The 13,338-nt window shown below is 47.9% G+C and overlaps 1 protein-coding gene across 1 annotated transcript; it reads right to left on the bottom strand.

Moving 5' to 3' along the window:
- Positions 1-4,939: 4,939 nt before the first annotated feature.
- TMEM275 (transmembrane protein 275) lies at positions 4,940-5,703 on the bottom strand. Its single transcript, XM_071750228.1, has one exon. It carries the CDS (start codon positions 5,617-5,619, stop codon positions 5,071-5,073), a length of 549 nt encoding a protein of 182 aa, XP_071606329.1. The 5' UTR covers positions 5,620-5,703; the 3' UTR covers positions 4,940-5,070.
- Positions 5,704-13,338: the final 7,635 nt, after the last annotated feature.

Raw genomic sequence — 13,338 nt, 5'->3', positions numbered from 1 at the left:
CACCCCAATTGAGTTTTTTGGGGTCATCAGTCAGTCTGACAGCCAGGAGTTTTAACAGACATAGAAGCCTCTCCTAGAGCATCTAGAAGTGAGCAGCTCGTGGTGTCTGAGGGTCTCTCCCACGGATACTGAAAGCTCAGCTGAGCTGAGAGCACTTGGCAGTTTGGAGAAGACCAGCCTTTCAATCCCTAAGTTGAGTACATTTCCTATGAACTGGCTGGAAATTAATATGATTAATAAAAAATCATTATTTTTTGAAAAAGAGGATATTTGCAAATGGAAATTTCACATTTTCATAGATCTTTTGGGAGGTTTTATGGATTTTTTTTTTCCCTTCTTCCACAACTTGTCCAGGGGAAAATGCCCCATTTCTTGCACAAGAGAGACTGGGAAAATTTGTACCTTTGTTGTGGACTTGTGAGTCCTGTATACAAATGGCAGTTCATGAGCATTCATGGCCAAAACCAGAGTGACAAACCAAGGAGGAAAGTGAGGGCTCCTGGGGAAGGCTGAGAATTTCACAGGTGGAAAAGATGGAAAGGGTTGGGCACCTCAGCCTAGTGAAGGGAGTCTTTAAGAGATCTGCAACAAATCTAAAATGTTGCAGGGATACACATTTTCCAAGGTATCTCAGTTAAAAGCCACTGCTGGTACAAGGATAAAAGGAATCAATAAATTCCATCAATAAATTGCCATTAGTAAATTTGAGCTGGAAATTAGAAAAACCTAATTTAATTCCATGCAATGTTTCTCTATTATTCTTCCAGATGGAGAGAGGAGCCCATGGGCCAAGGTTAGCGCTGGGCAGGTGCTGTGGCAGGAATGCTACAAGCTGAAGGTCCAGGAGAGCAGAAGTGGATTCTCAGCAAACCCTCCTCTTTGCTTTACTCTCTAGTTCCACTTTTAAAAAAGAAAAACCCTTCCAGGGAGTTCTGCCTAATGACAAAAAAAAAAAAAAAAAATCCTTTCTGAAGGGGGCAGGTTCTCATTTTACACACATTGTCAGTGGAGCCTACTTAGCCAGCTCATTTTCCAGGTCTTAAACCATCCAGCCTGCCTGGAATGGAGAGATTTCCTCTCATCTCGAGTCACTTGGCTGCACATGGGATAGAAGCTCTTTGAGGAGGTGAATTTGCAAGGCTCTCAAGTCCTCTTTATTCTCACTGTGCTGTCCCTTTTTGACTCATCTCCAAGAGCCCACAGTGAGCTGAGCCCAGAAGGAGCACAGAAAGGTGATGGCACCAATCCTAGGCACACACAAAAACATACAGGTACAGCTTCCCCCCCTTCCCCACACCATAAATGAAACCTCATCTGTACCCAGGATAGGGCAGGAGCAGCTAAAAATCATCCAGCCCAGTCCTCCATCACCAGGGAACCTAAATTCAGAACACCCCACAGTCCTCACCCACCCCAGCCCTAAAACCTGCTCTTCCCATGTCCCAGATAAACTGGAGACTTCCAGTTCACATCTGGTTTGTACAGGTACACAGCCAGGGGCTAACACGTGCAGAAAATTGGGCTATTCCTATGTTAGCCTAAGTACAGATAGTGGGAATCCATGGTAGCATTGGCATTTAGACAACCAGGGCTTCAAGGAGAAATGGTGTTTAAGAAGCAAAAAACACTCCTGAAGACGCTTTTTCCTTGCAGTTCATTGCACTGCAAGAAAAATGAAGCAGGAGAGTGAGGAGCAGAAGGCAAAAGGAGCAGAGATAACCTTGGGGTATGCACAGTCCCTGGGGAAGAGAGAAAGTCATTGGCACAGATGAAAGAGAAGGTGGCCAAACACTTTCTGAGTTCAATTATTTTAATGAGTCTGCCTTTTCCAAATTCCACATTGCACACATGTAAATAGTAATGTAAAAAAAAACAAAAACAACTCACACCAAAAACGCTGACTTGGAGCACAAGAAACTCCCTGTCTCCTGCTACACAAGGAGGCACAAGATTCATGACAACCTAAGTCAAGGCTGATCATGGAGGTGGACAGACAGACAGACAGACACAGGAATTCCAAAAGACAGAAAAAGGCAAAAGCAGGGCATTCACACCTTGGAAGGCAGCAGATGTTCCCATGCTCACCTTGCAGTGGTGGAAGTCTTTTTGTCTTCTCTTGGGTCCCAGGGCCATCAGGTCCCAGGACAACACCAACTTTTGGGCAACCTGCATGTGCATCCCAGGCTGTGTCAGGATTCCCTGTGCCATAACACAAGAGTGAAACACCCAACACTCCTAGCTGACCCTCAGAGTCCTGTTTCTGTCACCAATCCTGCCAAACAGCCTTTGCCTCCAACTTTTATGGAATCCATCATTGTACCATCCATCTCTGGTAGCACTCTGGGATGCAGCTGCCATATGGAGTCATTCCAGTATGCACACTCCAGACTTGGTTTGCAAGCAGAGAAAGGAGTTGTATGGTTACACTTGAATTTTGTTTTTTTTCTTCTCCAAGTGCTCCAAGAAAAGCTGCAGTAGCCACCATACTCAGGTGGGAAATGCCTCTAAAGGACTTCCAGCTTGTTGTGTACTATTCCAAAAGGCTGGTGAGCCAGCAGCCTGGGAAACAAACCTACATCAGCAAGCTGTTCTGCCTAATTGCTCCAGCAATCACTGACAGGCAAAAATCATGGGAGCTTTTTGTCCAGAACAGCAGTTCCTGGGTGCCAGAGGGCAGCTGGTGCTGGAGGCAGAGCTCAGCCCCTGGAAATAAGCTCCAAAGGATCATAAAGAGATCAAACTCTACAGCCCCATCCACCTTCAAGCAATCTCCAGACTCAGGTGTGCTGATACCAACCCTGTTGCTTGGCAATGTGTTCATCTTTAAAGCAGCTCTAAGCAGAGCTGGGAGCAGGTATTTTCCTCTCTTGCACAAGCAGGGAGCTGAGCAGTAGCACAATGAATTGATTCGCCCAGGACCTGGAGGCTCTACCAAGGAATTGAACCCACACTTTCCCAGGTCCATACCAACATCCTTCATCCTGCTGCAGCCCCTCCTGGCAGGTAGAGCAGCTCTGCTAGAATCCCTCTGATGTAATTCCTTGGTGGAGATGGAGATGCTTAGGAAGGCAAAGTGTTGGAGCACTCAAGGAGGACCCACACTAAGACAGAGAGATTGGTTACTTCTCATTAAAGAATGAAATGTGACATCCTACCTGAGCTTACAAAGGGGCCATCAGCTCCACAGCACCTCCCCAGAGCAACCAGGACACCTCATGCATGGGCTGTAGAGCACCATGGCTTTTCTCTCCATCTCTCCCACACCACCACGTGCCACCTCTTAACCCAGCACACCAGCCATGCACCTTCCATAGCCTGGCCATGCAGAGGGCTGCTGGTGGCCCAGAGGAGCCTTGGCTGTGTCACAATTTCTCCCCCTCCCACAGTCTTTCCACTTCAGACCCTCCTTGTTAAACTGTGGAACTCCCTGCTGCAAGATCACAGACTCTGAAAGCTGAGAGGCATTCAAGGTGTAAATGGGTTGTGTCATGATGAAGAAATCCATTCAGAGCTACTCACTACAGGTACCACTTCCAGCTCAAGAAGCTCCCAATAGCACACTGGAGGCTGAGAGCATTTTGGGCAAAAACATGTTGGTTTTGTCCTGTCCTTACGCTCTTCTCCAGACCTTGTCAGAAATGGGATGCTGGGCTAGCTGGGCCTTTGGAAAGCTCTGGTACAATCAATCATGCGTCCACGTGACTTTCTGGTCTCTCAAAATGCAAAAAAACCCATTTTAAATCCAGAATTTTCATAAAGGCAGGTTTTCCTACCCAAAATCCACTCTGCTGCTTCTGCCTCCTCACATACTGGCCCTGCCAAGCATGGCTGTCCTTGTCCTTCCCCACCCCTGCTCCCATATCTCACAAAACACATGAAGAGCCCCTGCAGGAGTCAGAGCAAAGGCCCATGAGCACAGCCCCATCTTCCCACCCAGGGTCACCCAGGGAGAACACATTGCTGCCTTTCCAGCAACAATCCATCAGGTCATGGTCTGCCCGAGGCAGAGGTGGTGTCTTTATGTTGAACAGGTCTTGATAAATTTTCTTCTGCAAACTCAGCCCTTCAGTTTGCAAGCACATTGAAACAGTTTCCTGCAGCAAGAAGATCCAGTCCTGATTGCCCAATGGATCTCACAGACACTCCAGGGAAGGAGATAGAGTCACACCTATGCTGAAGCCCATACAGTTATTTGCCCCAAGCTGATGTGTGTCTCAGGCCAGCGTGCCACAAAAAAGACAGAAAGAAAGCTGCCTCACATTCAGCACATAATCATTGCCCAAAGATTTCATTTGCAGGCTCCTGTAACCTCTGGTTACTCCACAAGCTTGTCCCCAAGGATCCAGCCTGGCTGACCTTCCAAAATCCATGATGCACTGAGCAACGCAGCTGCAGCACAACCTGATTAAAACACGAGGAAAATACCAGTACTAATTACAATCCTTGAGGTTCATTGTCTCTTAGAAGAGGTGGTAAAGTCACCCGAATGAAGGCAAGATGGAGCAAGGATTTCCAGCAGAGAGGAGACTGCTTTATGTTGGTTTTTTTTCAGTAGAAAATGCACAGCTTTGTCCTTACTGCCATAAAGTCTGCCTCTAAAAATGCTGAAATCTTCTTGTGACTGACTGACAGCAAGCTGTAATTTCCTTCATTCCTGCTTCTTTTACGTTCATGAATTGCTTCACTTCTGAGAAAGAAACTGTCACTTTTCAGCTACTTCCTCCAGCCATCAGATTTCTATGTTCCACTACACAAATTAATTCATTCTCCTCTCCCTATCTGCTCCCCAAGAAACCCCCTCTATTCCCAGGAACTGAGAGTCATCCTTCCGCAACAACATCTTTATAAATTTTCTTATTAAAACCACGTAATGGGTATGTTCCTTTCACAGCAAAAACCTGAACTTTTCTGCTGTTGCATCCACCTTCCTTAAACCGGTTCCGAGAGACCTTTCTGTCTGCTGGTTTTCCACAAGCAACTTCCCCACCCCTCTGGCTGATGGTACAACGTGGATCTCCAGCCCACCCATTGCAGCATCAGGCTGGTTACTATCCAATGCTCTGCCTGCCTTTAGGATGCTGCCAGGTCCCTGGGCAGGTTGAGCTGTATTGTGTCTCCTCCCGTGGTGTACCTGGCCACTGGGCCATTGCCTTCCATGGTGAAGAGCTTGCAAGTCTTGGAATTCTCATGAACCGGTGTGGATTTTTTTGAGGAGATGGGGGAATTTGTGGGGCTGAGCTGAACAGCGGTGGTATCCTGCACGGTGTGCTCACTGGTCTCGATTTCAAAGGCTGTGTTGCCAGGTTTGATGAGCCCGATGTTGGAACCTGGTTTGGATTTCCTGGCCCCATGAGCTGGGGGTCTCCGGCTGCAGATGCAGCAGGCACCGAAAAAGGTGAAAGCCACCACTAACAAGATGGGGCCGATGATGATGGGAGGGTTGTTGACAGGGAGGAAGGTCCCAAAGGCAAAAGCTCCCACTAAAGTGATGTTGATTCCTGCTAGCATGATGCAGAGTCCACAAGCACAGCAGAGAGCAGGGGAGGGGAGGCCCTGAGGTCGAGTCTTTTTCTGAGTGGGTTTCTGAGACAAAGAGGCACTGCTCTTTTCGTTGAACATGTTGAGGTGAGGCTCAGATGTCACTTAGTCCTCACAGGGTGTAGGCTGTGTTAAGAAGGCCAGCTCCAGTCTCCTGCTGCCTTGAAATCCCTGGAGAGGATCAGAAAAGCATCCAACTGTTAGAGCCAGGAACCTGAATGGGCATTGGTGGAAACTGAGATGCTGAAGCTGGAAAAGAGCCTGTGTGGAGACCTGCCTGGGACACAGGGACACAGAACCCTGTCTGACCAGAGCAGCTTCTCCATGGAGGAGATTATTGGATGTGAAAAGAGTTGGATTTGTGTTCACTGTACTTTGCTGGAAAGGCAGATTACCAGAAGCCAAATTGCCAGCAGTTTGCTGGTGATGCCTTTGATTTTACAGACAGGAGGCAGGAGAGCATTTCTCTTCCCAGCCTGATTGCAAACAACAGCAGTCTGCTCTCTCCTACACCCCTGCCTGGCTCACTAGCTTCTTCCCTCCTCTGCTGTCAAATCATTTTCAAAAGGGTTGTCAGAAGAAAATTGATACTTCACAGGCTTCTACCACAAGAGCCAAGAATCACTGTTGTACTATTAACACTCTGCAGCCATTAAATTAAAAAATAAAATAAAATTAAATTAAAACATCCCACAAACCATGACCCAGCACCCTGAATGATGTCAGTGGGATCAACCACACATTTTCAACATGTTTCCCAGGTTATAAAATTTTCCCATGCCTCCAGCTGAGGCAAAGCTCTCTTTGGTGTCATAGCTCATTTCCTTGGCTTGGGCTTTTATTTAGACCTGAATGAAGTGCATCAGTGAACTTCCCATGAAGTTCCTATTTGGTGAGGCATCAGCTGGAGCTGACAGACACAGGCGCATGGGAGGGTCAAATCCTTCCTCACCTGAGGGTGTCTGAGTCTCTCTGTAGGCAAAGATTTTTCAGGAGAACTGAATTAGAGATAAAAGCAATTTTTCCATTATCCAGGCTAACACCCATGCGTGTTTCTCCACCAGTGTCCTGGGAACCTGGCACACTGATGTGAGCTGGAGCCCTGATTCTGCCTCATTCATCGGTCCTGGACCAGCATCAAGACATCTTCTGCTTAACACACACACACATGCAGGGTTCTCACCCCAGCTCTTACAGCTGCCACTCTGAATCGTTGGTTCACAGAGGCTGCAGATACTCCAGCATGGATCTTCCCTTCGCTTGCCAGAGGCCTTCCTACTGCAAAGAATCCAGCATGGTTCTTCATGATTAAATCATATAACTCCACCAGGTTTCTCCCTCCCAACCCCTCAGCACTCACCTGCTTCCACTCTGCAGGAATTCCCTCTCCTGGGAGAGCCAGGCAGCTGATGGGCTCCGGGATGCACAAACCAGCTGCTTCTAGGCAAAGCAGGGACCAGAGGTCGTGATGCCACTGAGGTTTTCAAGAGGAGCCTCAACCTGTTGCACAACAAATCAGTCACCTGTAGTCACTCCAAAGAGACCCCCCTGGTTTCTGGCTGCTTTCAAGGCTGCCAGACAGTCCCTGGTAACTCATTTTCTCTGCTTTGCAGTGTGTGTTCAGCATTACAGCTCTCTGAGCATGGGGGGTTAAAATTGGGCAAAATCCTCACTGACCTCCCCAGGTTGTAAGAGGGGAGGAAGGAAACAAGAGGTCTTGTTCAGGCACCATTGGCAATGATGACCCAGGGCAGCTCTTCCAAGGACAGCTCAGCCCAGCAGGTAAAAAAGAACCACAGATCCCCTCTGGAAGGATACATAACAGGAAAGAACAGTCCAGCTGGGATCAGGGTGGGTACAGTTACAATTCCCAGGCATTCGTGGTCACTTCCCAGAAGGAGAGGGAACCAGAACTACAGTATGGAAATAGGGATGTGTCACAAAAAGATAAAGACCCCTCAGCCTGACTGCAAGAGCCACCAACCACTCTATGGACCACCTAGGACAGGAATACAGATCCCAAGTTGTGCCAAGGGACTGGTCAGGCAATGGCAGTTACCCACATCCTGGCAAATGGAGAAAGAGAGTTTGCAAATAAAGCACTGTGGCTAAAGCAGTGATGTGTGTAGCTTGGCAGGCACCGTTGTGTCCTGAGAGGTCCATTGAGTTGGGTGTCTGGAAACACATCAGTATCAGCCTTCACAAGAAGTCAGAGATGGGAGCAGACAGTGTGACAAAACCCAGCATCCTGGACTTCCCCAGATACCTCTGTGGCTGCAATCCATAAACCTGTCAGTCCAAAGGGCCATAGCTAACACAAGCAGTGCTGCCTGAAGAGTGAAGCTGCAGCAACATGAACACAAGGGTTTGTGTTGCAGACCCTTAGGTGGGGAATAAAAGCACCTGGGGGTCAGAGAGGGAGACATCAAGCCTCCTGAGATAGCATCAAGGAAAAGCATAGGAAGCCATATCTGCCTCTTTCATATTATGTGATGGAGATGACCCCAGATCCATGGGACAGAGCCAGCTGGAGAGGTCAAAATTAGAGACAGGGCTGAAATCTCATTTGAACCATGTGAGCAGTTCTGGGGCTTGTCACACCCTTTCTGTAGCTGCACCACAAGGGTTCTGGCCTTGCTGTGTCCAAGGCAAAATTTTTTTTTCAATCCTGTTTGCTTGGAGCATCTATATGGGTTAAGGGACCTTTCCTAACAGAAAGCAATAGTGCCATGGGAGAACATAAGGGGAACCCCATATAGTGTGAGGACTTCTCCCATCAGCTTGGGGACAGAAGACCTTGAAGGGCAGCACCACCAAAGCGTTAGGTGACATGCACATGTGGCACAGGGTGGCCAACAGTAAATAGAAGACAGTGTGCTCAGGCTGGGAACATTTAGAGAGTGGATCACTGCTTACTCTTGTCTTGATAGCCATATAACACAGCAGAAATTATACACAGGGGATTCCTGTTGAAAAGCCAAATGAAATGGGGATGAGAAAACCAGCAGAGAAGTGGAGTATAAAGAAAAACAAACCAAAGGTTGCCTTACACCTTCTGCTACCTGATAAGACCCTGCAACAACATCGAGTCCACCTTTGTTCTGACTGCCATGTACAACAGAAGCATCTTTGTTCTTCTCTTACATAGCATAGGCTGATGCTGTGGGGAAAAGGGTTCTGCTCCTCCCCTTCTGTAGCAACAAGAATTCTTTGATGTGGGTCACTGCTGATCTGCCTCGGGATATCTGGTAGCTTTTACCTTCCTGCATTCACTTCAGATACCTTAACCAGTTCAAAAATTCCTAGCTTTTTTTCCAGCCAAATTACCTTGCCCAAAATTACCAACTTCTTCTCCATCAGAAGAGGAAAAAGTTCTCTTTGGTTTCTCTGTGTGAAACAGGTTCTTTTCTTACTGGGTAGAGCTAGGGTTTCTTTTCCAAACATTTCAGCTCAAAATGCACGACTGCCAAGCTCTGCTACACACACACCAAGCTGCACATCCAAGCTAGAGTGATGGAAATCCAGAGGTTATAGTGAATCCTTCCAGGGGAATATCCATCCCATCCTCCCTATATTCTCAGGGGGGCAGAGACATTCATTCACAGCTCTAAGAGTTCCTAGGGCTCAAAGGACAGCTCAAAGCTGACATAACCAGGCAGCATTTTAGGAGCATCATTTAAAGTCATCCCAGCAGCTCCAGCAACATGCACAGCTAAGAATGCTTCCCTCTCAAGTGTAGCAATGGGATTGAGCTATCATCCTTCCACACCGTTTCACCACAGCAGCACAGCCAAAATATTTGCCAGTCCCCAGATGAGTCTGCTTTCCAGAGGCGTGATGGCACAGCAAATACTGACAGCAATCAGCAAGCAGAAATTGCAGTCAGACAGCTCTAACCAACCCCTGCACCCAGACACACAAACACACCCTTTAGCTATCGGGAGAAGCACAAGACTTTTTTTTCTTGGACAAAGTGCCGAGAAACTCTCCAGTAGGACCAGAGAGCGCCTCGGTGCCTGGAGGGAGAGAACACTTACCTGGGCTGGAGCGTGGAGCTGGAAAGGGTGATGGAGAGAGTGTATGCTCCAGGGTCTCCGCTTCACCTTTAAGTCGGGGATGACAAAGCCATGGCCAGTCCCAGCAGGGCCGGGGCTGGAAGCCCAGCTGCGGTCTTGGAGGACAAGGGTCTCACATGTCTTCCCTCTCCACCGAGCTCGGGAAACTTTCGGGTGCCAGGCGAGTCATGGTCGGTTCCTGGGAGAGCTCAGCAGGCTCTTGGCCACCTTCTGCCTTCTTCCCTTCTTCCCTCCTTCCCTTGGGGGGATGATATCTTTCTCCTCAGACAGAAAGGGGTTTAGAAGCAGCATCGCAGCACGGCCACATCCTCTCCTGCCTCCTTCTCCCACCCGCGGTCCCCAGCACGGCGCAGCCCCGCTGTCCGGCGGCTCTCACCCTCTCCCCGCGCCTTCTTTTTCTTCTTCCTTTTCTACTTCAAGGCTGCAGCTCCCGCCCCCTTCAGCTGTCAGAGATGCCCGGAGCAGAACAGCCCCTTTTTTCCTACCCCCGAGGGAGAGGAAAAAAACCCGGAGCGCTTCTCCGCCGAGGGGCAGCCCAAGCCCCGTTCCGGGGAGCAAAGCGCCCGGCACCGCCCGGGGAATTGCCTGCGAGGACTCCTCTTGCTGCAGAAGGAGAGGCAGGGATGGTTTAAACGCCAGAGCTTTTGAAACGTGTGTTATTAATTACAAAATAAACAAACAAACAAACAAATAAATACAGCTGCTCCGAAGGTGGCTTTAGAGCCCGGAGGGATTCAGGGTGGTCATCGGTGAGGGATGCTGAGACAGAACCTCCCAGAAGTGAAAACGTTCAGGGTGTGGGAGCTGTCAAATAAAAAAAAAAATAAATAACCCAACCCCCAAACCCATCCTCAGATGCAAGACTGAGGTCTTAAAGTGGGAATTAGATCTCAGGTGTGCTTAGAGGTACTTTGCTCTAAAACATGCCTGAAACTAAAGCCTTTTGCAAGCACAGGGAAGATCTTGGCTCCCGTGTTAAGAAGCCAATCACTGTCTGGCTGCAGAGTTGGTGGCCACGGGAAACAAGGCAAACTGTGAGGTATGCACTGGCTGGAGTATAGGTGGTCCTTCCACAGCTTCATCTCTGCTGGCACACACACACATGCCCTCATCTGCTCCCTGTGCCCACACACCTGTAACCAGCCTGGATGCTGCCAGCTACAACTGAGCAGAGGCTCTTCTCCAGCTTATTGCAGAAGAATCCTACACCAATCAGGCTGGAGCTGGCTGAACATGAATCATGCTCCCCTCTCTTTTAAATGGCTACTTTCATGATCTCTAGAGAGAGAGAGAGAAGGAGAAAGGTAAGAGAGATGGTCAAAAACAAAGGTCAAAGAGAGAAACTGCTGAAGAGGAATGAACACTGATTTCTTCTCTCTGTTCTCCAGGCACTACTTCAGCCTGAGTACCCTTAATACAGCTGCATCCTCTACTGCACCATATTGTATTTCACCTTGCAGGTCATCCTAGAAACTCAGGCAAAAACAGGCTTTGCAGAAGGGGGTTCAGCCCCTGCTGAGAAAAGCAACTCTGTTTCCCCCTCAGCTGGCGTAATGCTAACAGCACACTGTGTGACTTGAGCAAGAGGGCAGAAGGGTGTCAGAAAAGCAGTACTTATCAGCTATGTCGACTGCCTGGGCTTCTAGAAAGAAATAATTAGTAAATCTCATTCCAAACCTTTCCAGAGATGAAGTGTCATCTCTAGGGATTCCCTGGCCTGGTCACATGAGGTCCAATATGGCTAAGTGCACTCATCCCCACCAGGAAAGTGCAGAGATTCTCTGGAGAAAATCTCCATGTGGCACAACTGAGAGAGACAGTTCCACAGCCAGCAGAACTGCTGTCTCCTGTTTGCTGGCTGTTGCTGGGTAGAAACCAGAGTGGCTGAACTCATTCTTGGTGTGACTCCACAGAGCTCACCAGGAACAGCCATACAAGCCATGTTTGTTTAGGAACAGTCGCTGTCAGATGGAAAGAGACCATCAGGGTCATTGATTCAAGTCCCCTGCTGCCATGTTGTATAATAACATCCATAAAGTGCTCAGGTTCCAAAGGGGGCCAATTAATCCTGAATGGCCTATGAGCTGTTCCCTAATTGCACAAAGCAGTGATTAAGAAGGCTGAACCCACCTCGGGTTGGATGCTGCACAACTCTCCATAACACTTTCTGCTTAATGATCCGTAAACCTAATAAAAAGGCTTTACTGAAACATTACATATATTGCTCCACTGAAGCAATAATTCTGAGTTTTACACACAGAGCCCCAGTGACCTGGCAGACCAGCTTCTCATGATTAACACAACTGCTAATTCGAGAACTAAACTTAAAGGCTAGGTTTCCCACTGGTATAAATCAGAGCAGATTCATTGCTTTGCAGAGCTCTGATAGCTCACAGGCCTTCATGAATTCCCAAGTGGGTTTTGCCCGACTTTTGGCTCCTAATTTCAAACTTGCCAGGAACTGGGAAGCCCCTTCTTTAGAGGAAAGATTAGGCTAGAAAAAAGACTGGAAATTATATTTCTGTGGGAGAAGTTGTTTGTTCCCAGTGTCTCATTAATTCAGAAAATAGCTTAATTCAGAAATTTCTGAATGAGGGGCAAAATTACCTTCCTGATTTTTCTCATTAGTCAGCTCCTGATTCTGGTTTACAGTACTAAGAAATCTAGCTCAAGAATTCTTGTACCCACAAGGATGTACCCACAAGGACTGAGCTTCACTGTCCCCACTTTCTGCTCTGAAGCAGGTCAGGATGGTAACTACCACATGCAAAGCCTTTAAATATCGTGCTGGTCCAGAGTGGGGTTTCTCTCTGCAGGAATAACTGGAAAAGGTGGAAAGGGAAAGAAGGATGCTCCATGCTTTCCTAGACATTTCAAAGGATTTTGCTTGTGACTAAAACTGGAGGGGAATGGAGGAGCAGCATCCATGCTTACAAGAAGAGCAGTGTGCCAGCAGCCCAACTTCTCAGCACAACAGGACCAAAAAGCAGCAGCCTGTGATATGGTCCATTGATCCACACCCATCATGCAAGGAGCATGTGGGAGAGAGAGAACACCTGGAAGTTTATGGTCCAATAAGATCATTAGACAAAGGTCACCCCAGAAATGTCCCTCTGCAGATTTTCATGAGGTCTCCAGAACTGGCATCTCTCTGTGCATTTACATTTTAATTGCCTCTTAAGGGAAGGAAATGCCAGACTGAATCTGCTGTAGCTCCAAACCAATTCTAAATGCCACCACGTTTCTCTGAAAGTTTCCACTACAGCAGGATGCAGCTCTGCCTTATGGCTCTCTGCTGTCTCTGGCAATTCAGAAGAGGACAAAGCCAATTTCTGCAGCAATGTTCACCTGCCTATTACATCGAGAACAGAAAGAAGGAGGTAAAAAATAAATTAGTATTTGTCATTCCTGGAGGCAGCTGTGAAATTACTGTGCGAGAGATTTAAACCCACAAAGGAGATGCCTTGTACTGTGTGTAATTAAAATCACAGGATTCTGCCATGGAGAACAACAGTGTTGATGTGCTCAGACCCAAAACATGGATGCAACTGGACCTGTCAAACACAACAGCCCAGATGCAGCTTCTGTCTCATCAAAGGGAATGGGGAAGCTTGCTCTAGGTTTGCCAAGGTCCCCAGGTCCTCATCACCTAAGCCTCTGCTATTGGTACTTGTTGAAGCAGCATAACTGGTACGGTAGATATTTTTCACCTGGTCCCAGTATG

This window comes from Heliangelus exortis, chromosome 8 (assembly GCF_036169615.1).
Source record: "Heliangelus exortis chromosome 8, bHelExo1.hap1, whole genome shotgun sequence".
NCBI classification, from domain to species: Eukaryota; Metazoa; Chordata; class Aves; order Apodiformes; family Trochilidae; genus Heliangelus; species Heliangelus exortis.
This window is presented reverse-complemented; position numbering and strand designations above follow the sequence as displayed.

Bases quoted from the DNA above. Each gene is read 5' to 3' on its own strand.
- TMEM275 (XM_071750228.1), bottom strand. From the start codon at position 5,619: ATGTTCAACGAAAAGAGCAGTGCCTCTTTGTCTCAGAAACCCACTCAG.